We start from the raw sequence: 27314 nt of genomic DNA, 5'->3' as shown, positions 1-27314 counted from the left end.
GGACGCCTCAAAGACTGAACTGCCTGTAACATCACTTTTATAAAGGTATGAAAGGAGATTACCATCTGAGAAGAAAGAGAGTGATAGATGTGCTTTCTCACTATTGGGAACATTCAAGACCACATCAGTTTGTCAGAGCAACAACTACAGAAGTAGAATGGTGACCACCATACCAAAACAAACAAAAAACCCCCCACTCCCCCAAACCAACAAGAAACAGAGCTCCAAACAACCTCTCTGTAGCAAGCATGGATGTTAAAGACTCTGTGAAAGTCTATTAATTATAGCGGTACCGAGTCTGGAGGTTTCAAAGGGGAAATCTGTGTGAGCACAAATGGAAATCAAGCTACTAAAGTTTTTCCTGCACAGACCACAAAAGTCACCTGGCATTTGGCTATCTTCATAGTAAATTTTGCCATAACCCCAGTATTGCTGGGCATAATAATATAATTCTGCTCTTGAATTATGTTACAGTAAGAGTTTTCAAACCAAGTGATTTGGAAGTATGGGTGACAACAGAGGTGTTGATGATGAGTATACACTCTTTTTTTACTTGATTTTCCCCAAATGTAATGGCAATAACAGCAGCAGAAGCAAGCAACACATATTAAGTGCTTCTCCTATGCCAGATTTTCCTCTAATATTTTTTATATATCATCCAAACATTATAACAATGACATAAGGAGCTATTATTACCTCCACTTTACAGTTGAGAAAATGGAGGTACAAAAAAGTTAATTTGCCTAAGGTCATACAAGTGGACACATGGCAAAACTAGGATTTATAAAAGGTAGTCTGGGGACTTCCCTGATGGTCCAGTGGCTAAGACTCCGAGCTCCCAATGTAGGCGGCCTGGGTTTAATCCCTGGTCAGGGAACTAGATCCTACATGCCGCAGCTAAGACCTGATACAGCGCCCCCCTAAAAAAGGTAGTCTGGCCCTACAGCCCTTGGTTCTTTCAAAAAAAAACAAAACTATTTATTTGGCTTTGCCCGGTCTTAGTTGTGGCATGTGGGATATAGTGCCTCAATCAGAGATTGAACCGAGTTTCCCTGCGTTGGGAGCTCAAAGTCTTAGCCACTGGACCACCAGGGAAGTCCCTAGAGCTGTTGCTCTTAATTGCTGTGCTACACTGCCTCTTAAAAGACCAAAGCATATCGAAAGGTGATTTATAAATAACAGGTTTCATTCAAGCCGAGGAGTTCTAATGATAATCCTAATGAAAGAACTTATGTCCTGAAAGGTGCATCATTCAACTGGGGAAGTTAAATACAGTTTTGCAGGGCTATGTAGAGGGTACTCAACTATGTACTTTACTACTTAATAATTGCAAATGGTACCAAACTGACTTTTAAAACTCTGTGGAATATCTTAAAAATTTTCTCATCATTAAAAAACATTAAAATGCAAATAACATAAGAAATAAAGAAGTAAATGAGTTGCTCATGTCTCACTACACAGAGTTAGCATTTTTGAGTTTTTCCTTTCATTTAAAGTTTTTTACTGTCTAACCCAACAAATCCTGAAACAAATATGCAAACACTGGATGGGGGCTTACATACTACACAAAAAGGCATATCCTATAAACTTGGAAAAGAGAATATCCCTTTTCCTTAATGGTAAACTTTTGGTTGCAAGAAACAGAAACCCACTCAAACTAGCTCAAGCAAAAGAAAAAAAGTATCCTCAGTGACATAGGGGTTGGGGTGGAGGTCTATCATTAACCCAGTGTAAGATCAGGGCCTCTTAAGGGCACTGTGGAGAGCAAGTGGGGGCTGCTTTGAAACCACACAGCATCTGCCTCTGCCTTTGCCTCTTATTTCTGTCTCATTTATTGGTCTCTTACTTCACACTATCTGCTGCTTCTTTTTTCTCTGCATTTGAGTTGAAATAAAATGTTTTTTAACCAACTTTCTCTGTACAAATTATTTTTTTAATTTGCTATTTTTAAAAATCAGGAGCAGTTAACTTTGGGGTTGGAAGGGTATGATGTGAAGGTATAAACAAAACTTTTCTGGATGGCAAATTAGTACTTAAGCATATTAAAAAAGTTAATACTCTGATGCAGTAGTCTCATCTCAACATTGCTAGCAGTGCATGGACTCTAGGATGACAGAAATCTGAACCTGAATTCTAGCTTTGCATTTCCTTGCTCTATGACCTCAGGCAAACTACTTAATTTTTCTCTTAATGTTCCAGTTCTTTCACTTGCAAATTGGGACCACAACAATACTACCTTCTGGATCATCAACAATTAAATGAGATAATAAATGAAGTCAGCAGACTGGCATTACTATTATCCTAAGAGAATACATGGACAAGTGTGTAAAGATGTATACAAAATTATGTTTGTTACAGTACTGCTTATAAAAGTAAAGAGTGATAAACAATGACTATCAAAGAATATTTGTTTTGTTCATCACCATGTATCTAGTCTCAAGATAGCTTCTGGAATACATAAGTGCTCAGTAAGTCATTGTTGAATGGACAAAAAACTGACAATTGGTTAAATAAATTGCAGTACAATCACACAACAGAATACCATTCAGTCATTAAAAATGACATATAAGTATTTTCATTGAAAGTACATGCATAGTATATTCCACTTTATTTAAACATATATATGTATATATTCAGGACTTCCCTGGAGGCATATTCACAGAAAAAAATCGAAATCATCAAGACATTGACATTTCTAATGCTGAGATGGTGGTAGTATGAATATTTTTATTATCTTCTTTTTGCTTAGCTGCAATAAATTTGTTTTCCTATAAGGATTATATACTGATTTTGTAACACAATGTGATTTTTAATTAAAAAATATGTTTCAATGTACAAATAAACTGGAATCAGGGGACACACTCAGATTTGAATCTTGGGTTAATTTAGTTTTTTTAAAAAGCACTGTATTAGAGTTATTCATTTATATGCCTACTTTTCCATTAGACATTGAGATCTTTAATGATATAGAAAATATCTTCATCTTTCTAACACCTTGCACAGAACCTTACACATAATAGTGCTCAATAAATACTTGTCAGTGATAGGCGATATGCTCCATCATAGCTCTTGGCAATGGTGTCTTAACATTTTGTTACAAGAGAAAAGTTAAACTCTCCCCCAAATCCCTACCAAGATGGTGCTAGTTCCAACAGCTTCAAAACTGATTCTGAAATACCTACAAGTGAAGAAGTGTCCTCAGGATTCCTCTTTCTTTGAAATGCAAATTCTGTCACAGGATCCTAATTTTTCAGTAAATAATTCAGAGAGCAAACCAACTCATGGTTACAGGAGAAGGTCCAAGTTTCTAGTGTTACTTGTTTAAGTAGAAATCTATAAAGAACCTGTTGATAATATGAATCGACATCCTCCCAGCTTCCCATTTATTTACAGAAATTGAAACTGTAAACTGTTTTCTAAGCCCTAAACTGTACTTTCTCTCTCTAAAAAAATTAACGAATCAGAATTCTATTATTACCAACATTCAGGCATCATCTCAGGTAGTAATAAAACTAACAGCTGCCACTAGTTAATCAAATTAGTCATTTTTACCCAAAGAGCAACACTGTCTTAAATCTCATTCTTAATTATCATTGGATGGCAAAAACCATGCAACAAAACTAAACGATTCCTTACTTTTGTACTGTTTTTTCCCCTGCTTTGGTTTACAGTATTTTTTTAGTAAGCAGAAAGCATCACACAATTTCCATTTGGTAAAAACACACATATTGGCTATCTTATAAGTAACATTTATAAGCAAGGGATTTAAAAAATCATAGCTAGATAAAACTTCCTAAAATATTATTTCAACTGTGTGCTCAGACTGGAAACAAACTGAGTTCAATTCCAGCTTTGCCACTTACTAGCTGTATGACTTTGGAAAAAGTACTTATCTACTCTAAGTCTCATATGAAAAATGAGGTTGATAATAATACAAATACCTACCTCACTGGGTTGTTATGAGAATTAGACAAAAATTTAATGAATAAAACACTACTATCCCACAGAAATGAAAAGCAAGTCACAAAAGTGAGTCGCTATGTAATTTTAAATGTTCTAGTAAGCACATTAGAAAGATAAAAGAACCAGTCAGAATGTCTGCGATCCAAAAATCTGCAAGCAATAAATGCTGGAGAGGGTGTGGAGAAAAGGGAACCCTCCTACACTGTTGGTGGGAATGCAAACTAGTACAGCCACTATGGAGAACAGTGTGGAGATTCCTTAAAAAATTGCAAATAGAACTACCTTATGACCCAGCAATCCCACTGCTGGGCATACACACCAAGGAAACCAGAATGGAAAGAGACACATATAACCCAATGTTCATCGCAGCACTGTTTATAATAGCCAGGACATGGAAACAACCTAGATGTCCATCAGCAGATGAATGGATAAGAAAGCTGTGGTACATATACACAATGGAGTATTACTCAGCCGTTAAAAAGAATTCATTTGAATCAGTTCTGATGAGATGGATGAAACTGGAGCCGATTATACAGAGTGAAGTAAGCCAGAAAGAAAAACACCAATACAGTATACTAACACATATATATGGAATTTAGGAAGATGGCAATGACGACCCTGTATGCAAGACAGGAAAAAAGACACAGATGTGTATAACGGACTTTTGGACTCAGAGGGAGAGGGAGAGGGTGGGATGATTTGGGAGAATGGCATTGAAACATGTATACTATCATGTAAGAATCGAATTGCCAGTCTATGTCTGACGCAGGATACAGCATGCTTGGGGTTGGTGCATGGGGATGACCCAGAGAGATGTTATGGGGAGGGAGGTGGGAGGGGGGTTCCTGTTTGGGAACGCATGTAAGAATTAAAGATTTTAAAATTTAAAAAATAAAAAAAAAAAGAAATATAAAAGAAACAGGTAAAATAAATTTTAATTGTATATTTTATTTAATCCATATAACTAAGACATTATTAACTTTAAAAATTGAGATATTTTATACTTTTTGTGTATTAAGTCAGAAATTTATCATGTATTTTATACTTATAGCACACCTCAACCTAGACTAGCCACATTTCAAGTACTCAAGAGTACTCAATAGTTACAGAGGCTACTGGTTACCTTTTGGACAGCACAGGTATAAAGTACAGTGTCTAACACATAGTATGTGTTAAATAAATTTTAACTTCTTAATGTTATCATAATTGCCTCTTAGGAGTTGCTATAAGTCAGTGTCTCTCACGTCATGTGCTCATAACACCAGCTTATATCTGGTGGTTCCCGGGCATGTCACTAAATAGCACTGAAATACATAATAAGAAAATTACTTCTGTAGCCATGGACTGCAGCCCACCAGGCTCCTCTGTCCATGGGATTTCCCAGGCAAAAATACTGGAGTGGGTTGCCATTTCCTATTTCAGGGGATCTTTCTGTCCCAAGGATCGAAGCTGCATTTCTTGCAGGGCAAGTGGATTCTTTACCAATCTTTTTATCCTTCTGACTATATCAAGGAAAAAGTGTCAGTTTGGTACTGCAGTGCTGTTTTTCAAAATTTTGATTTTTAATTGAGATATAATTCATAGGCAATAAATGTACCAATTTTAAGGATATCATTTGATGATTCTGAAAAATATATCTAGTCATGTAACCATTTCTTCCATCAAGATATAGAACATTTCTAACACCTGAGTTAGGGCTTCTTAAAAATCAAGAAACAAACAAAAATCAAGAAGCGAAAAAAACCTCAAGAACAAGAACCATGAAGTCAACCCCATGCCTTTGAATGTTGTTGTTGTTTAGTTGCTCAGTCCTGTCCATCTCTTTTGTGATCCCATGGACTGAAGCCCACCAGGCTCCTCTGTCCATGGGATTTCCCAGGCAAAAATACTGGCGTGGGTTGCCACTTCCTATTCCAGGGGATCTTCCCGCCCCAAGGATCGAAGCTGCGTTTCCTGCAGTGCAAGTGGATTCTTTACCAACTGAGCCACCAGGGAAGCCCCATGCTGCTTTCCAGAAAAGTTATGGATTTACATTTCTACTAGCAATATTTGAGACTGCCTCACTGTACATTTATCTTGAGAAAATATTCAGAGGTAGGACAAGGACTTATTGATATACATGATGCTTACTGCAATATTTATATCAAGCAAAAAACTATAAACAATCTAAATGTTGAATAGCAATAGTTAAACAGAGATACACCCTTAAAATCGAAACTGTAGAGCTATTAGGATCATTTAAAATAATTTAAATAATATGGCATAATTAAAAGTACACTTAACAATAAGCAAAACAAGTCAAAACTTTAAAGACAATGAATGTAATGTGATTCTAAAACTCAAAAACTTTCAAGTAAAGGAAAAAACACCAGGAGGGGCTTCCCTGGTGGTCTAGAGGTTAGGAATCCACCTGCCAATGCAGGGGACTTTGGTTCAATCCCTGGCCCAAGAGGATCCCACATGCCGCAGGCAACTAAGTCCACGTGCCAGAACTACTGAGCTAGTAGGGCCCACAAGTTACAACTACTGAGTCCACAGGCCACAGCTTCTGAAGCCTGCATGCCAGAAGCCGTGCACCGCAACAAGAGAAGCCACAGACGAGAAGCCCAAGCAACATAACGAAGGGTAGCCCCCGCTCTTCGCAACTACAGGTAGCCTGTGCACAGCAATGAAGACCCAGCTCAACCAAAAATAAGATATATACAAATACATTAGGAGAAAATATACCAAAATGTTAACAGTGGTTAGCTCTGAGTAGTGTAATAGTATGAGTGACTTTTGACTTTTATACTTAATTTTTATATTACAATGAGCATGAATTACTTGGGGCGGGGGAAGCCTATTTTTCTACATCTGTCTTTGCTAGTTAGAAAGAAAAATAACTGAAAAAAGAAACAATCATTGTGCAGGCTTATAGTTAATGAGGGTTTAATTGGATCCAGTAGAGTTATAGAGAACCTACTATGTGTAATAATTATTATTGGTTTGAAAGGGAATCTGGCAGTAAGAGGATGGTCGATCTAGCGTTACATTTCCCCCTTGTCAAAAGTCTAAAGAAAGTACTGAACTGACGGACAGCAACGCGGAAGACTGAAGCGCTCTCTTCACACACAGTTCAGGGGCTCGGGTCATGCTGACAGCACTACTGACCAATACTGACACCTCACCTCCCTTTTCTCCTTCACTTCGACCCTGTACTCTGAGAAGACCGAGGGATTTCATCTATCGGGAGAATAATTCTATCCGTTCTGATCTGGTTCTTGACCTCTCGGCTCACACAGCTAACCTAGCGTGACAACTGCTTCCAGCAAGGATCCAGAACTCCTTAACACTGATTGACTTGTGAAGTCATCAGGCAAGCCAGCTCAAAACCCAAATCAAGATGCTTATTTATTTGCAAGGTAGGATCACATGCTTTGGAAACACAACTAGAATAATGACAGCCTACTGTGGTGGTGGTTTAGTTGCTTAGTTGTGTCTGATTCTTTGTGACCCCAGGGACTGTAACTCTCCAGGCTCCTCTGTCCATGGGATTTCCCAGGCAAGAATATTGGAGTAGCTTGCTATTTCCTTCTCCAGGGGATCTTCCTGACCCAGGGACTGAACCTGGGTCTCCTACATTGCAGGTGGACTCCTGCTTTGCAGGCGGATTCTTTACTGAGCCACCAGGGAAGCCCCCAGTCTATTGTAGGTGAATCCATAATGGGTATCGTTCACGTACAGGCTTCCCTGGTGGCTAAGAACAGTAAAGAATCTGCCTGCAGTGCAGCAGACCCACAGGTTTGATCCCTGGGTCAGGAAAATCCCCTGGAGAAGGGAATGGCTATCCACTTGCCTAGTATTTTTGCCTAGAAAATTCCATGGACTGAGGAGCCTGGCGAGCTATAGTCCACGGAGTTGCAGTGACACATTCCCTTTCACATAGTTCATTTATATGGTTCATTTAGTTTACTTCCCAGGTGGCACTAGTGGTAACGCGTCCAGGAGACAGAAGAGATGCGGGTTCAATCCCTGGCTCAGGAATATCCCCTGGAGTAGGAAATGGCAACCCACTTCAGTATTCTTGTCTGGAAAATTCCATAGACAGAGCAGCCTGGCAGGCTACAGTCCATAGAGTCACAAAGAGTTGGACATGACTGAGAGTGCATGCGCGCGCGCGTGCACACACACACACACACACACACACACACACACACACTTAGCATGCATAGTTCATTTATACATGTCTAGGAAACTTGCAGTTTTACAATGACCCTTATTCATTCTGAACATTTTAAGATAAATAATACTTCTCTTAATGCATTTTAGCTTTGATCACCGCAGTGATTCTGCTAAAATATAAGTCAGATGTCATGATTCTGCTCAAAACTTTACAATACACACAAAAACTTGTACAGAAATGTGTATAAGCAGCCTTATTCATAACAGCCAAAAGGTGGAATCAATTCAAATGTCCACCACTGACAAACAGGTAAACAAAATATGGTATTTCATTTCACACAATGAAATACTATTCATCTGTCAAAAATAAAGACAGCTATAACATACATGAACCTTGAAAACATTATACTAAGTAAAAGAAGCCACACAAAAAATTATGTTATCTGCTTCCATTTAGATGAAATGTCCACAACAGGGAAATCAATAGAGACAGAAAGTAGCTTAGTGTTTGCTTAAGGCTGGACGATTCTTTTTGAGGTGATGAAAATGTTCTAAAATTGACTGTGGTGGTATCTGCACATGTCTCTGAATACACCAAAAACCACTGAATTGTATACTTTAAAGGGGGTGAACTGTTCAGTTCAGTTCAGTTGCTCAGCTGTGTCTGACTCTTCCCGACCCCATGAATCGCAGCACGCCAGGCCTCCCTGTCCATCACCAACTCCCACAGTTCACTCAGACTCACGTCCATCGAGTCCGTGATGCCATCCAGCCATCTCATCCTCTGTCGTCCCCTTCTCCTCCTGCCCCCAATCCCTCCCAGCATCAGAGTCTTTTCCAGTGAGTCAACTCTTTGCATGAGGTGGCCAAAGATTTGGAGTTTCAGCTTTAGCATCATTCCTTCCAAAGAAATCCCAGGGCTGATCTTCAGAATGGACTGGTTGGATCTCCTTGCAGTCCAAGGGACTCTCAAGAGTCTTCTCCAACACCACACTTCAAAAGCATCAATTCTTCAGTGCTCAGCCTTCTTCACAGTCCAACTCTCACATCCATACATGACCACAGGAAAAACCATAGCCTTAACTAGATGGACCTTAGTCGGCAAAGTAATGTCTCTGCTTTTGAATATGCTATCTAGGTTGGTCATAACTTTTCTTCCAAGGAGTAAGCGTCTTTTAATTTCATGGCTGCAGTCACCATCAGCAGTGATTTTGGAGCCCAAAAAAATAAAGTCTGACATTGTTTCCACTGTTTCCCCATCTATTTCCCATGAAGTGATGGGACCAGATGCCATGATCTTCATTTTCTGACTGTTGAGCTTTAAGCCAAGTTTTTCACTCTCCTCTTTTACTTTCATCAAGAGACTTTTTAGTTCCTCTTCACTTTCTGCCATAAGGCTGGTGTCATCTGCATATCTGAGGTTATTGATATTTCTCCCGGCAATCTTGATTCCAGCTTGTGCTTCTTCTAGTCCAGCGTTTCTCATGATGTACTCTGCATAGAAGTTAAATAAGCAGGGTGACAATATACAGCCTTGACGTACTCCTTTTCCTATTTGGAACCAGTCTGTTGTTCCATGTCCAGTTCTAACTGTTGCTTCCTGACCTGCATACAGATTTCTTAAGAGGCAGGTCAGGTGGTCTGGTATTCCCATCTCTTTCAGAATTTTCCACAGTTTATTGTGATCCACACAGTCAAAGGCTTTGGCATAGTCAATAAAGCAGAAATAGATGTTTTTCTGGAACTCTCTTGTTTCTTTGATGATCCAGCGGATGTTGGCAATTTGATCTCTGGTTCCTCTGCCTTTTCTAAAACCAGCTTGAACATCTGGAAGTTCACAGTTCACATATTGCTGAAGCCTGGCTTGGAGAATTTTGAGCATTACTTTGCTAGCATGTGAGATGAGTGCAATTGTGTGGTAGTTTGAGCATTCCTTGGCATTGCCTTTCTTTGGGATTGGAATGAAAACTGACCTTTTCCAGTCCTGTGGCCACTGCTGAGTTTTCCAAATTTGTTGGCATATTGATTGCAGCACTTTCACAGCATTATCTTTCATGATTTGAAATAGCTCAACTGGAATTCCATCACCTCCACTAGCTTTGTTCGTAGTGATGCTTCCTAAGGCCCACTTGACTTCGAATTCCAGGATGTCTGGCTCTAGGTGAGTGATCACACCATCGTGATTATCTTGGTCGTGAAGATCTTTTTTGTATAGTTCTTCTGTGTATTCTTGCCACCTCTTCTTAATATCTTCTGCTTCTGTTAGGTCCAGACCATTTCTGTCCCTTATCAAGCCCATCTTTGCATGAAATGTTCCGTTGGTATCTCTAGTTTTCTTGAAGAGATCTCTAGTCTTTCCCATTCTGTTGTTTGCCTCTATTTCTTTGCATTGATCGCTGAGGAAGGCTTTCTTATCTCTTCTTGCTATTCTTTGGAACTCTGCATTCAGATGCTTATATCTTTCCTTTTCTCCTTTGCTTTTCGCTTCTCTTCTTTTCACAGCTATTTGTAATGCCTCCTCAGACAGCCATTTTGCTTTTTTGCATTTCTTTTCCATGGGGATGGTCTTGATCCCTGTCTCCTGTACAGTGTCACGAACCTCTGTCCAAAATTCATCAGGTACTCTATCTATCAGATCTAGTCCCTTAAATCTATTTATCACTTCCAGTGTATAATCATAAAGGATTTGATTTAGGTCATACCTGAATGGTCCAGTGGTTTTCCCTACTTTCTTCAATTTAAGTCTGAATTTGGCAATAAGGAGTTCATGATCTGAGCCACAGTCAGCTCCTGGTCTTGTTTTTGTTGACTGTATAGAGCTTCTCCATCTTTGGCTGCAAAGAATATAATCAATCTGATTTCAGTGTTGACCATCTGGTGATGTCCATGTGTAGAGTCTTCTCTTGTGTTGTTGGAAGCGGGTGTTTGTTATGACCAGTCTATTTTTTTTTTTTTTTTGACCAGTCTATTTTTTTGGCAAAACTCTATTAGTCTTTGCCCAGCTTCATTCCGTATTCCAAGGCCAAATTTGCCTGTTACTCCAGGTGTTTCTTGACTTCCCACTTTTGCATTCCAATCCCCTATAATGAAAAGGACATCTTTTTTGGGTGTTAGTTCTAAAAGGTCTTGTAGGTCTTCACAGAACCATTCAACTTCAGCTTCTTCAGCGTTACTGGTTGGGGCATAGACTTGGATTACCCTGATACTGAACGGTTTGCCTTGGAAATGAACAGAGATCATTCTGTTGTTTTTGAGATTGCAACCAAGTACTGGATTTTGGACTTTTTTGTTGACCATGATGGCTACTCCATTTCTTCTAAGGGATTCTTGCCCGCAGTAGTAGATATAATGGTCATCTGAGTTAAATTCACCCATTCCAGTCCATTTTAGTTTGCTGATTCCTGGAATGTTGATGTTCACTCTTGCCATCCCCTGTTTGCCCACTTCCAATTTGCCTTGATTCATGGACCTGACATTCCAGGTTCCTATGCAATATTGCTCTTTACAGCACTGGACCTCGCTTCTATCACCAATCACATCTACAACTGGGTACTGTTATTGCTTTGGCTCCATCCCTTCATTCTTTCTGGAGTTGTTTCTCCACTGATCTCCAGTATCATATTGGGCACTTACCGACCTGGGGAGTTCCTCTTTCAGTATCCTATCATTTTGCCTTTTCATACTGTTCATGGGGTTCTCAAAGCAAGAATACTAAAGTGGTTTGCCATTCCCTTCTCCAGTGGACCATATCCTGTCAGCGAGGTATACAATGAAATACTATTCATCTGTCAAAAGTAAAGACAGCTATAATATAGATGAACCTTGAAAACATTATACTAAATAAAAGAAGCCACTCACAAACAATTATATGTTATATGCTTCCGTTTAGATAAAATGTCCACAACAGGGAAATCGAAAGAGACAGAAAGTAGCTTAGTGTTTGCTTAAGGCTGGACGATTCTTTTTGAGGTGATGAAAATGTTCTAAAATTGACTGTGGTGGTATCTGCACATGTCTCTGAATACACCAAAACCCACTGAATTGTATACTTTAAAGGGGGTGAACTGTACAGTATATGAACTTTATCTCCATAAACCTGTTAGAAAACGAAACCCCAATGTCCTACAATGTTCTCTGACTCACAGTAAAAACCAGCCCTCAAAATATTCTCCAAGACCCTCCATGATCTGGCCCCCAACACCTCTCTGACTGCACGCCAGACCCCAGTCTCCTTGAATACACTGCAAGATCCTGCCTTAGGACCACAGCCCTGCTGTCCTGAGATACTCTCCTCCACATTTGTTTGGCTCATTCCCTCACTTCCTCCAAGTCTCTGCTCAGACCTCTTCTTCATGAGGCCTTTCCTGATACACTGAGTAGTGTGGCTTGTCCCTACTGCCTCCACACACCACAGATTTCCCTTCACTTTGCTCTACTTTTTTCCCCCATAGAATTTATCATCTTCTGATTTATGATAAAGAATACTTCTTTATTAAGTTATTATTTATTTCTGTCTCTGCATTAAAATGAAAGCTTCATAAGGATTAGGATCGTTGCTTTTCTTCACAGAGGCATTCCAATATTCAGTAAATACAGCTGTCCTCATTTGTTCAATAAATGTTTATTCTAGAACTTATAACTAGGCCAAAATGACTTCTCACCGTTTCACGCAGACTTTGGTGGAAATATCTGTGGTGATATAGTACAACTCCTGTCACATATAATGCCGGAAGTTGAAATTTGAATTATTCCCCCTCAAACTGAGGTTCTATTAGGCAAGTATGACTAATGAGATAAATGAAGAGGGAGGGAGTAAGGCAGGGGGGAAGTACTTCTATAGGAAGGGCAAACCCTGAGGCAGGAGATGAGAGTCTACACACTGCAAACCTGCATGGACCCCAGAGGCAGAAAAGACGTACTGCTTAGGGCAGGCACTTGCACGTGTTCAGGGTACTGTTGAATCCATTTACCTGGATCCTTTTTCAGGGCAGGTTCTCTGCTTTCAAAAAGGCATTAAAATTATGCCCTTAAAGAAGTCCCTGTGATTGGTTACTATCTTTTATTTCTTTGTATTTCATTATGTGTCGAGGAGAAGGGAAAGCAATACAAAATTCATATTAAACTTCATATGGCTATAGAGAGAAGAAAGTATCGACTACCTCCCTTCATTTGGAAGGCAGTTTTATTAAGAATGTTGCTAAGGAGATAATTAGCTTCTGCAAAGTTCCTTGGTGTTTTAGCAGCAAACAAACACCATCTATTTTAAATAGTGTTTAAATCTAAACAGAGATAATTACAATTACACCTAATCAGAACAGGTCCTATAGAAATAAGTCATATAACTACAAAAGGCCTGTAGAACTCTGCTTCTTTGTGACCAGTGTTTGAAAAAATGTCATAAAAGAACTGCTTTAAAGAATTAAGGTATTACTACTTAAGACAGAGCAGCTTAAAGCAGAACCCTGAAAAGGAAGTTGAATTTCAGATTCAATTAATATATATTTTCTTGTAAAGTCTAAAGGACATATATCTTCAGGTAATTCCTGACTTAAAACTTGGCTTACTTATACATGGTCCCTATTCTTTCACCAAAGTTACACTGAGTTCTGGAAGTACTTCAGAGAGGGAAAGAAAAATTGCTTTTTATTTTTGCTGAACATTAAGATTTTGTTTCAAAACAAAAGTAAAGGTAATGTCAATGTATTTTAGAAATAGAAGGTATCCCAGGATAAAGACTATTACAGTTGCTACATGAGAGGTACAGATGATTTTCCAGGTTGCAAGAGACCACTTTTGACCCATCTACCTATTACATTAATATCTTGCTCCAAATCATAAACTAGTAGGTGGTAGTGCTGGGAGCTGACTGTAAAATAAATCAGATTTTACTTAATACACCAGGAAAATCAAGTGACCTGTATCCCAGAAATACCCTGCAACAGGCATTTCCCACTCGGGAAGGATAACAGATTCTATATCAGCCTATAACACTCCAAGCTACAAGATATGATTTTTCTTTTTTTCCAGTCACACCTCTCGAGGCTTGCAGGATCTTAAGTTCCCCAACCAAGGCTTGAACCTGGGCCACGGCAGTGAAAGCAGTGAGTCCTAACCCCCACACTGCCAGGGAATTCTCAAGGTATGATTTCTGTTTATTGCAATGCCTACCAATCCAGATCTTCGTGGGGCATACCATATTTTACATAATTCTAAGTATAAAACGAGGGCGCTCATCCTGACACATCTAAAAGTATACTGTTTCCTGGTCACCATAATCTCTCAAAATAATACTTTTGTGAGGGAGAGCTGTGTCTTTATCAGTTATTCCTTTGGACTTTTTCTTAAGAAATAATCCATGTATTACATAGGAAATTGTACAGACGCCCACAAAAATTAAACCCTAACAATTCACGGAAACAAATCATTCAAACTCTCTCCCCCTATATATTATTGCTCCTCACAGCCCTACTGTATTGAGGTATAAAGCTGAGTTTTAAAAAATACTAACCGTCCCATTTACTGAGAGTCTGGGATTTCAATATGTATTAAGAGTTGTGAACTCTTAATTACTTAATAGTCTAGTAATACCCAAGGTAGTCCACAATCATCATGAAAAATGAGCCTTTCCTCTAAAAGCTGAAACTGTTACTTTCAATTACTTAAGCCTTTACAATAACTGGTCTCTGAAATACAAATTTCACTATCTTCTTACTGATAGTGAAAAATTTCACTAGTTACTTATTGCTAGAGGCTATGTATTTATGAAAGTAAATTATAAAAACCAGTTTTTGGAACATTTATGTATTGCAAATATTAATTTTTTTCCAGGTTGGTAATTACCACAGCAACTCCCTCTTTCTAAAAGTTTCATTGATCAGGGGCCAGTGAACAATCCTGTCCAAGATTTTATTGAACCTTCTATTGCTAAGGATATCTGCTCAAATGTAATTTGGTATACTGCTTAACATATTATTAGGTCAGACAGAGAAATATTGAGCTGGCTAGTTGTAAGAATCTAGTCTATCGCTTTCACAAAGCTGCTTTACTTTCTTTTATTTTTCTTCCTTACTCTCTTACTTTTACATTAAACATTATTTTCTCAGGACCTGGGACACTAATTTAAGGAAAAACCTAGATATTTAGGGTCTCCCTCCCATTTTTAATAAAATATAGTTTTAGTCACAGTATAATTAATTAGCCAAACATACCTGAAAATATATGCATTTTTGTTTATATGTAATATTAAAAAAATGTGTAAAAATCTTTGCTAATCTATCTTTCCCTCTAAATCCAAAGTATTTTTTAAATTGAAAGTGAAAGTGAAAGCTGCTCAGCCGTGTCCGACTCTTCGAGACCACATGGACTGTCCATGGAATTCTCTAGGCCAGGGAGTGGGTAGCCTTTTCCTTCTCTAGGGGATCTTCCCAACCCAGGGATCGAACCCAGGTCTCCCACATTGCAGGCAGATTCTTTACCAACTGAGCTATTAGGGAAGCCCCCTTTTTAAATTGAGATACAGGTAATTAGTTTTAAAGGTCTAATATTTCAAGTTAAAGAGAAGAGGCCATAGTTCCTAGGTATGGGTCATGAGGCTTCAAACACTCAATGGGAAATATTAACTCTCAGAATGGGGTCGAGAGAAGTTGGACACGACTGAGCGACTTCACTTTTGCTTTTCACTTTCATGCATTGGAGAAGGAAATGGCAACCCACTCCAGTGTTCTTGCCTGGAAAATCCCAGGGACAGGGGAGCCTGGTGGGCTGCCGTCTGTGGGGTCACACAGAGTCGGACACGACTGAAGCAACTTAGCAGCAGCAGCAGCAGCAAGATCACTTAAGAGTCAATTAGCCTTTTTAGATTCTGATAGTAAAGCCTATTTAAAAGCAGATAATTATATATACAAACATGAGGGAACTCATTTAGATTAAGAAAATAAAATCCTATATGTCTATCTAGTAATAAAACATTTTAAACCCCAAATTATTAAATATCATTTAGAAAATAATATATTGTCAGGCTTTCAAGTAATATTTATGAAGGAAATGAAGAATGATCAAAAGCATGGACTCTGGCTCTGAGAACTGGCTCTCTTTGTAACCATGTTTACTTGGGCAAGTTATTTAATCTTTCTGGCTCAGTTTCCGTATGCAGAGTGCTGAAAATAATAGTATATACCTTATTGAGGATTAAATGACTTAATATATGTAAAGTACTTAGTAAAGTGCCTAACACATAGTAGACATTCAATAAATATCTACTATGATTATTATTTTTATTAGCAGTAGCAGGAACAACAGGCTTCCCAGGTGGTTCAGTGGTGCAGAATTCGCCTGTCAAGCAGGAGATCAAGGTTTGATCCCTGGGTCAGGAAGATCCCCTGGAGGAGGAAATGGCAACCCACTCCAGTATTCTTGCCTGGGAAATTCTATGGATAAAGGAGTCTGGTGGGCTACAGTCCATGGGGTCACCACCACCAGTAGGAACAATGGGAGAAAACTGAATAAAATAGTGATATTTTGTGTCACTCAGTGCTCAAAAATATTCAATGGTACCCCACAGACTACTGAATTAGGTACAAAATACTCAGTGTGACATTTTAGAATGCACTGCTAAGCTTCCAAACATCACCTAATAGTTTTCAAATTAGAGTAAACTTCATGTAACGTTACTACCAATTTAAACTTTTCCAAGATCACAACTGCACTTATACTTCCATTTCTGAAATGAAGGCCAGCTAGATAAGGTGGAATTAAATAAAGCATATAGAAATGCTGGAAAAAAAAATGACAAACATATTTTTAATTGAATAGCTAAACCTCTTAAGAAATTAAGGGAAACTCTTAAAGTCATCACAAAAAGGGAACCAAAACTTAGGTTGGCAAATATAAACCAATGCTTGTGACTACCTGATAAGTATATGGCAATGTTTATAAACAAGGACACTGTATTTTAACAGCCACAAAGGATCAGGATCCAGGGTTTAGGACTCAGTAAGAAAGGGAATTAGAATTAAGACTCTTGAGTAATTGAGAGGCCCTCACTGAAAACAAGGAATAGAAAAACAAAAGTCTGCACAGGAAGATCACAAGGAAACTTAAACAGGTATAGGTTCTGCACGGTTCAGGAACTCTTCAGGACAGAAGTTAACATTGACAAAGTTCTAAAATGATAATACTCTTTGGGTACCTGGCCTAAATGAAAGACAAACTATGCAGAAGGGATATATCTTCCACTTAGGCCTCTCATGAGTCCCACGAGTCTTCTCTAAGGTAACTCATAACCCAAAATTACAAAACACATGCAGATATGAGTCATCATGAGTTAATATGGGCAGGCACAATGGCAGAGTTAGATCTCCACGGACTTCAGATAATAGAATTAATGTGGTTAAAGAAAAATTTGAAAAGGATTTGAAAACATGAGAAAAGAAGAAATTAATAAAAAATCAGGCAAATTGGAAAAAGAAGCAAATAGAATTTATAGGCTTAAATACAGATTAGGCATGGCTGAAGAGAGAATTACTAAACTGAAGTATTAATATGAAAAAAATTACACAGAAGACAGCACAGAGAGATAACAGGTAGATAATATAAATAACAGGTTAAGAGACACAAAAAAATAGATAAATGCCTAACATATAGCTAACAGGAATTCCAGAAGGAGGGAATAGAGGAAGTAGAAAAAATACAATGTTTAAAGAAATAATGACTGGAAAATTTCCAGAAATTATGAAATGCCAAACATATATTTTCATACCAACTAAAATAAATAAAAATAAATTCACATTTAGATATATAATACTGAAACAAGAACATCAAAGACAAAAAGATAATCTTAAAAAGAGCCAGAGAAGAAAATATTGCCTCCAGATGAGACACAATTATAGAGGTTGAGAGTAGGCTTCCTAATAGCAACAACTGAAAACAGTATTTCATGGTCACCTTCTTTCTTTAAATTTTTTCATTTTGGCCACACCACACAGCATGTGGGATCTTAGTTCCCCAGAGATAGGACTCACACCCCCCAGCAGTGGAAGTGCAGAGTCTTAACCAGTGGACCATCAGGGAAGTCCAGTATTCTGGGACTGTCTTCTGATTTCTAAGTGCTGGAAAAAAAACAAACTATTAACCTGAAATTCTAAACTTGGCTAAACTAAGATATTTTTAGATGAAAACATCAAGTTGACCGTGACCTGAAAGAACTACTATAAGATGTTTTTAGTAAGAAGAAAATCAGATCGGAAAGAAGGACCAGGATGAAGAGCAAGGAGAGGTAAATATGTGGAAAAAATACTGAAAATAAATACTGAAAATAATGATGCATTTGGGGATTATAAAGAAAAGTGGAACAAAAATGCTGGACAAATGTAGTTTGTAAGTTGAAGGGGATTAGAGATTTGTCTAAGGATCTATTTGTGAGAAAAGTAGAACTGATTAATTTTAACCATTCTTTATTAATTCAACAAGTATCTTTTATCGACAGGTAAAACTATAATAACAGAAGTCATAAGAGCTATTATTTTACATGGAGTTGTGCAAAGAAGGGGACATGAGGCATAAGGAAGGGTTCCAGAGGTGCTGATGACATTCTATTATTTGATCTATGTGGTGGTTACATGGATGTACTCACTTTGTTTTATTTCATTGAGTTGTCTGCTTATCATTTGTATACTTTTCTGTATGTAATTACATTTGTATGCACATATAATATTTCTGCAAATTTTATAAAAGTAAGCTCTACTACACAGTTTACACCAAAATAAAACTTTGATAGATTATATATTTATAACTTTAAATACAAGCCCTAAAAGTCATGGGAAAAAATAGAGGTTAGTATTTATATAATCTTGACTGGGAAAGAACTTTCTAAGCATGACATCAAAGGCAAAAATCATTGGTAACTCTGACTACATAAAAGTTAAAAAAGAGAAACGTTTTATACTACAAAACAAAAATACCAAATAGAGGAAAATATGTTTTGCAAAATATGTAACAGAAAAATGGTCACTATCCTTTATGTAAGTGACAAAGAACATGAATTGGAAATTCACGAAAAGAAATACATAAATGGCCAGTGAGCTCTGGAAATCGACAGATTAACTAATTTGCATAAATTCACAAAAATGGTAAGAGGGAAAGATTCGAATCCAGTCTATCTTATCTTTCCATTAATATTTGTTTAATGAATGATTATATATTTAGAACTATAATAAGTTTTTACCGTAGATTACAAAATGCAGGTTATAAAACAGAAAGTGCAATGAGGCAAATAATACAAAGCGAAAAAGTACACAAACACCTCTAATGCCTTCCTGTATATCTATGTATACATGGCTCAGCATGGATCTCTGAGGGCTCCCAATCATTAAATTTAACTCTCATGCCATGGGTCTCTAGTTTCCTCCTCATCCTTTGTCCTTCCTATCTTTAGCTTCCAAATTAATCTTCCTAAAATACTGTGACCTTCTTGTAATTGTACTGCTTGAAAACTTTCAATGATTCCTCATTTTCTACATAAGAAACCAGAAAAAAATTCTTCAGCATGGAATTCAAGGCCTTCCACAATCATGGCATTCCAGCTAGTTGACTACCTTGCTGTTCTTTTTCTATGTATGTTGTCTATAGCTTTCCGTTACTTGTTCATGTGGTTAAATCTGCCCAGAATGTGCTCTCCCGCCTTATGTCCATTTTTTAAAATCCAAGGCTCAGTTTACACACTATCATCTCCATGAAACTTGTTTCTCTTAGCCACTCAGAATCCATGGCTCCTTTCCCTCTCTCTCCAGGCACTTATTTTCTTATTTTTTGTGTTCTATCTTTATCTTACTCATTTTCGTATTTAATTTGGTCAGCACTGACATTACTTTCCCTACATAAAGGGAATTTAAGTCTTCCTCTCTGGGAAAGGGGAAAGAATGACAGGACTGAATGTTCTCCCTTACCTTTTCGTGTTGTGCACAGTGGTTCCTCCTAGGACAATCCTCACTCCAGGAGTGGTACGGTTCAGGTTATAAACTGTCAGAGCCTCTTCGTAGGTGGCTCCTCCAATGATAAACACAACGATATCCTGAGGTCTGCAATAATGAAGAAAGTTAGTTTTATAGGATAAGGGGGAAAAAAAGGCAAAGATTTGCTGTACTATTATATACACAGTTTTAACTTCTGAATCTTTCTTTTTTGGTAAAGGAAGCAGAATTAAAGCAGAATAGAATAAAAGGTTTAAAAAAAGTTTTAATTATCTCAAATTGGCAGGAAACAGAGCAGGAAATGCTGAATAGTGATTTGCTTTCTGTTTATGAGCGGATGTCTTATAATTTCTGTGCTGTGGATTTCAGAATAGCACAATAGTGTTTGCTAGAACCAAATGTAGAAATATTCTTTTATATTCAAGAGGCTGAAGAGTACTTCACTGTGATATATCAATATAACAGTAATTTATGCTTATACATCTCCGTTCATATATAAGCCCTTTGTCAAATACTTAATACAGTGTCATTACAATGGCTTCTGTCCAAGGACCTCAAAGTATTTTGAAAGTACTGGTATATTTGGATGTCCCCATAACACAGGAACTAGAAACATTTAGTATTTTGAGTGCAAAAAAAGAATGGGACATAGAAATTAATTCTAGAATCCCACCTCTCTTAAAATCTTTGTTCCTCAATCCTTCGACAAACCAAGAAAAAGAAACCATGGAAACAAAGAACTCATGGGTGTAGTTTGGATATTGGACATTCTGACACATCATCTCAGTCACTAGCCTCATTTAGGTCATACTGTGCTGTTTCACTGTTTCAATCGTTATCAAAACGGCTTCATAACAAGAGTGAGTAGTCCTCCTATTAGGCCCTTCTGTAGATATTAACAAGAGGGAGATCACATTATTTTCAAAATTGTCAAAGTTTGCTCTTTTCTCATGTCATCAAGAGAAGATAAAATTACTTAATCTTAGTAGGCAAGTAACTTTGTTAAATCACTTACTGGACATTACTTAAAATTACATCAATTAGAAGCATCTATTTTGGAGGTTACAGCACAAAATTAAGTAGAAACATCTTTAGTCAAAGGATGTGCATGCTTGTATATAAATTATGAAAAAAAAAAAGCTCCCCAAAGCCCCAACAACCCTACACTGGCTTTTCTGTTTGTCTCTCTGTCTTATTCTAAAACATCTTAAAGGAATCACTAACCAAGAGACTATTTGTTCTTGTGGGACTTCATGAAAACAGAATCAGAAATTGTGGCTATTTAAAAATGTTTGGGTGCAGCCACTATGGAAAACAGTAGGGAGGTTCCTCAAAAAAACTAAAAATAGCATTGCCATATGATACAACCCCACTCCTGGGCATATATCCAGACAAAACTATAACTCAAAAATATTCATGCACCCCTATGTTCATAGCAGCACTATTCACAATAGCCAAAACATGGGAACAATCTAAATATTCACTGACAGATGAATGGATACAGAAGATGTGATACATAAATACAATGGAATGCTATTCAACCATAAAAATGAATGAAATAAAGCCATTTACAGCAACATGGATGGACTTAGAGATTATCATTCTAAGTGAAGTAAGTTAGAAAATATGACACAAATGAACTTGATTTATGAAACAGAAACAGACTCACAGTAATAGAGAACAGACTTGTAGTTGCCAAGGGGAAAGGGAAATGCAGGAGGGATGGACTGGGAATTTGGGGTTAGTAGATGTATTACATATAGAATGGATAAACAAAGTCCTACTGCACAGCACAAGGAAGTACATTCGGTATCCTGTGATAAATAAACCATAGTGGAAAAGCATATAAAAATGAAAGTATATATGTGTATAACGGAATCACTTGCTGTACAGCAGGAATCAACACAACATGGTAAATCAACTATACTTCAATTAACAAACAAAACAAACCAAAAAAGTATTTGGAGACCAGTGGTGCAGTGGATAGGAATCTGCCTGCCAATGCAGTGGATGCAGGTTCGATCCCTGGTCCAGGGAGAACCCACATGTCGCGAAGCAACTAAGTCTGTGCACCACCACTACTGAGCTTGTGCTCTAGAGCCCAGGAGCCACAACTACTGAGCCCACATGCTGCGATTACTGAAGCCTGTGCACCTAGAGCCTGTGCTCTGGAATAAGAGAAGCCACTGCAGGGAGAAGCCTAAGCATTGCAACTAGAGAACAGCTGCTGCTCACTGCAAGCAGAGAAAGAGCCTAGGCAGCAAGGAAGAGTCAGCAGAGCCAAAAGTAAAATAAAGAGAAAAAATGAAAAATATATGCAGATAATCTCTGAGCTTCAGAGATACCCACTGAAGACTCCCAATGATGAAGGGATAGTTATTTTGCAATTGATTCAGCAGAGTCAATTATGACATTTCTATGTGAACTTGGGACTTAAAATTATGCCTTTGAAATATTAATTTTTAAGCCAAAAATAAGCTTCATTCAAATCTACCCACTGGAAAAAATGTACTTAGCACCACAATGCTTTAAGTGTTACACAGTGCTATATATTCTACAATCATTTTCTTAATTTTAAAAAATATTGTTTTGGTGAATTCCCTGGTGGTCTGGTGGCCAGGACTCCTGTGCTTCTACTGCAGATGGCCCTGATTTATTTTGGGTAGGGGAACTAAGACCCCACAAGCTGTGTGGCATGGCCAAAATAAAATAAAATAAAATATCTGGCCTTGACTAGATAAATGTTTGCATATGGTATAACATAAAAAAGGGTATATGGTAAAAAAAAGAAAAAAGAAAAAAAATGCTTTCTTCTCACCTCAGTCTTCTTATACCTCAGTTTCTTTCTAGAGGCAAACACTTACTCATCTCTTATGTATATCCTTTCAGAGATACTATGTGTATAAATTTGTGTATATACATCTATTCACAAATTTACATATTTTTATTATAAGATACATGCATATATATGTATGTATTTAATATATATTTTATATACAGTTTATAAACTGCCTTTTATATATAGCTGTGTGGACATATTGTGCATTTTACATTTTGGTAGTTATCTCCAAGGTGCTCCACTGATGTCATTCTACCAGCAATTCAGGAAAGTGCCTACTTTCCATACCCTGTGAGTACTGTGTATTATCGAGGCTTCTGGTCCTTTTAAAATAAGTTGATCACTTGGTCTTCCTCAAAATACTTTCTTTACTTGGTTTCCAGGACATCATATTGTTTTGGTTTTCTTCCTACTTCATTGGTTTACATTTTTCAGTGTCTCATGATGGTCTCATCTCATCTCCTTGACCTCTTAATGGCGGAATGTCCAGAACCCAGTCACTGGTCCTCTTCCTTCTTGATCTACACTTACTCCCTGGATCTGGCTAAGAGTAGCCACTAGCCACATATGGCTATTTAAATTTAAATGAATTAAAATAAAAGTAATAATGCAGTTCTTTAGTGTAACTGGCCTTATTTTAGTGCTCAACAGTCATATGTAGCTAGTAGCCTATCTTATCGGAGAAGGCAATGGCACCCCACTCCAGTACTCTTGCCTGGAAAATCCCATGGATGGAGGAGCCTGGTAGGCTGCAGTCCAGGGGGTCACTAAGGGTAGGACATGACTGAGCGACTTCACTTTCACTTTTCACTTTCATGCATTGGAGAAGGAAATGGCAACCCACTCCAGTGTTCTTGCCAGGAGAATCCCAGGGATGGGGGAGCCTGGTGGGCTGCTGTCTATGGGGTCGCACAGAGTCGGACACCACTGAAGCAACTTAGCAGCAGCAGCAGGAGCCTATCTTATTAGATAGCATGGATATATAGTACATTTCCATCATTGTAGAAAGTTCTATTGAACTGCACTTCCCTAGGTGATTGCACTCAGTTCTGTGATTTAAAATACATTTATCTGCTGATGACTCCCAAATCTCTATCTCTAGCCCAGACCTCTCTCCAAAACATTAGACTTAAGTATCTATTTGACATTTCTACTTGGCTGTTTATTTTATATCTGAATTCAGCATGTTCAAATCCCTAATCTTCTCCTCTAAGCTTGTTCCACATATAGCTCTCCCCATCTTAGCTGATGGCCAATCTATCTTTTCACTTGCTTAAGACAAAAACTTCAGAGTCATCCTAATTTCTCCCTTATGGCTGGTGTGAAGCATATAAGTTAGAGATATAGTGAGAGGAGCCTGGAAAGTCACTGGAGCCTGGCTTGCTGCAGTCCATGGGGTCGCAAAGAGTCGGACACGACTTAGGCACTGAACAACAACAACCTAGTGAGAGGGAGAGAGGGAGAATCTCGAATCTCACAGGTCATGGGGTATCACCAAAGGGCTCTAACAGGTTACCATGATCAGATTTGCCTTTTTGAATGATAATTCTGGCAGCTATGTGAGAATGAATTGGGGGAAAACTGGGGGAACAAAAGGCTACTCTTAAGACTTGTGGGAAGATATGATAAAAGTTGGAACTAAGAAATACCAGAAGTGGAGGGGAAGGACTGGATATAGAAGATACAAAAACATGTAGACTCTTCAGTATTTGGTCAATGATTAAATGTGAGGAATGAGGATAAAAGAAGAATCCATGATAACTTTAAGAATCTGGCTTTGGTGACTAACTATAGTAGTTTAAGTTTGAGAACAAAGAAAGCAAGACTGACTGACTTAAAGGAAGACAAAAAGATGCCGTCTTTTGGATACCTGTGGAACATCCCAGTGGAGTTGTCCCCCAGACATCTGGACATTGAGACCTGGTGATTTCCCTGAATACAAGTGGCAACTGAAGCCATGGGAATAGATGAATTCTACCTAGGGAGATGAAGAAGAATGATAAGAGAACCAAAAGACAGAGTTGGGAGTGGATTCTTTAAGATTTACAGGAAAAGAGAGAAGAGTAGCTAGCAAAGGCAGCTGAGAAGAAGACTGTCAGAAAGGCAGGAGGAGAGGCAGAGGAAGAGGCCAAGAGCTGAGTTTCAAGAAGCACAGAGTGGTTAAGTGAGGATTGAAAGAGACCACTGTGTATATTCTTGCAATGCAACTTTTCAAGAAATGTTTCCGTGTATTAGAGTGAAGCAAGAAGCCAGGGTATATGGATTGAAGAAATGAGGAGTGAAGGCAGTAAAATTATCCAAGAAGCTTGACTGTGAAGGGAAGATAGGTTAGAAGAGAACCCTGACTCAAGGGCTTCAAACTTACTACTTAACAGGAGACCTGAGTAAGTGTGGAGCCTGCAGGAAAGTAATCGGGGGAAGACAAGCTGAAAATAGAGAGGAAGGAGGGAAAGGGAGAGAAAGAGAAAGGAGAGACAGTGCAGAGAAAGGCTTCAGAAGTGATGGTAGGAGTCTAAAACTAGTGACAGCAAAGAGGTTAGTTCTAAATAAGGAAAAGGATGTATTTCCTTTAGAATGAAGGAAGGAGATAAAGGTAGATACATCTAACTAATCCTATAAACATGGGGCTAGACACTGAGGGCAGAGAAGGCAACGGCAACCCACTCCAGTACTCTTGCCTGGAAAATCCCATGGACGGAGAAGCCCAGTAGGCTGCAGTCCAGGGGGTCGCGAGCAGTTGGATACGACTGAACGACTTCACTTTCACTTTTCACTTTCATACATTGGAGAAGGAAATGGCAACCCACTCCAGTGTCCTTGCCTGGAGAATCTCAGGGATGGGGTCGCACAGAGTTGGACACGACTGAAGCAACTTAGCAGCAGCAGCAGCAGACACTGAGGGAGCTAATGTCTGACACATGTAAATTTTTTCACTGTGAAGCAGAGACACTGGTGTGGGTTAGGTGACTTGGAGATTATGGCAAACATTCTAAACTGATATGGTGAATAAGACAAAGAGAGAAGGTTCTCCTCTCTCTTTATGTATCTAAGGATACAGAAGTCTGATTGAGTACCCCTGAAGGCCCAAGTGAGGTGAGAAACAATGAATCTGTAGTGGCCCTAATATATAATTTGTATGATCTCCTCTAGTAGTACAGAGAAGTAGATATGAGCCTTAAGGCTGTTACTAATCCAACAGTAATCTGGTGCTTTAGACTACACACCAGATTATTTTATAAACTTCCTATAAATTTATAAAATCCTTTATAAACTTATAGGAAAGCATCATCACTGTCTACAAATGATTAACATTTTCTACACTATCAAGGTTTTTTCACGTCTTTGCTTCCAGTTATTGGTCATTTTTTTCTTGCGGAAAAGGTCATTTGCTTAAGAAGAGTTATATAACGATGATAGTGTATTTTTCTGCAAAGTATGATGATCTCTCAATTATTCGGAGACTGAATATTCAGGCAAAATACAGGTCCTTGTCTTTTCTTACATCTGATATGTGTTGTTTCAACTCTTACTAATATTTCTACAGAAGTATTTCTCTTAGAAATACTAATATTTCTAACATTTCTACAAACATCTAAGACTCAAGTTCCACTCTTGTCAGGATCTTTAGGGGTTTATTTCATGAGAAAGGGATCATATAAACTACAATTGGTTGTAACTTTAAAAACTGATATGAGTCCCTGTAACTTTTACCATAGTAAAAGTGAATAATGAATAATCACTAAATTTCTAAGGATATATATTTTTAATTCTTCCCAATATATTGGTTCTAGAGGTACCAGTGATTCTGAGATAATAATAGCTTCTCAAGTGTAGTCTCAACTGGTTTAATATTCATTAAAGGGTGAGTTCTGTGGGAAAAAAAAAATCGAATGTTGTAAGAATGTGCCATTAAGAAGACAAGAAGACACTTTATCAATAGTTTGTTCTATGTAGGTCTACCAATAGGTCTAACTATCTAGGGCTAGCCTACATAGTTAGAAAACAAGAGGAGAAAAAAATACAGGCAGTTACACTATTCAGAAATAATAAAATCCTCAAAACTGAAATGATTTTTTGCCAGAAAAATGAGTATTTTTTACAGTAACATTCCATAAGCATTGCTCTTTACATTAAGGGATGAATCCAGCCTGAGACCCATCTTGCAGCTTATTTCAGTAAATACTCATGAATTACACAGATTACTTCATTAAGAATAAGGGAAGTAGGTTTCTCTCTTAGAGGGGTACACATGACTGCTGACAGGAACTAGACAGGAACACTTTTGTTTTGAGGTCCTGGTCTGATGTGTGTGTGTGCATGCCTAGTCATGTCCAACTCTTTGTGACACTGTGGACTGTAGCCCACCAGCCTCCTCTGTTCATGGG

At 38.1% G+C, this 27314-nt stretch overlaps 2 protein-coding genes across 4 annotated transcripts in view; one reads left to right on the top strand and one right to left on the bottom strand.

The window, feature by feature from the left end:
• The window catches only part of VPS45 (vacuolar protein sorting 45 homolog), a 71727-nt gene that overhangs the window by 9250 nt on the left and 35163 nt on the right, over nt 1-27314 (bottom strand). For 2 of the 3 annotated variants that reach the window (XR_011253912.1, XM_069573991.1), the window contains one exon: nt 20067-20198. Coding sequence is in view for 1 of the 3 variants with exons in the window: in XM_069573991.1 (XP_069430092.1) it covers nt 20067-20198 (132 nt within the window). In the remaining 2 variants the exon portion in view is untranslated. Of the gene's footprint in view, nt 1-20066; nt 20199-26546; nt 26799-27314 lie in introns of those variants that run through there. The other variant, XR_011253910.1, reaches the window with a different exon arrangement.
• OTUD7B (OTU deubiquitinase 7B) overlaps nt 18380-27314 on the top strand; it is a 153490-nt gene continuing 144555 nt past the window's right edge. Inside the window, exon 1 of the mRNA XM_069573969.1 lies at nt 18380-18397. The gene's annotated coding sequence lies outside the window, so the exon portion shown is untranslated. The remainder of the gene's footprint in view (nt 18398-27314) is intronic.

The sequence above is a fragment of the Ovis canadensis genome, chromosome 1 (assembly GCF_042477335.2).
Source record: "Ovis canadensis isolate MfBH-ARS-UI-01 breed Bighorn chromosome 1, ARS-UI_OviCan_v2, whole genome shotgun sequence".
Taxonomy (NCBI): Eukaryota; Metazoa; Chordata; class Mammalia; order Artiodactyla; family Bovidae; genus Ovis; species Ovis canadensis.
The sequence above is the reverse complement of the archived record's forward strand: the minus strand, read 5'-3'. Positions and strand labels throughout refer to the sequence as shown.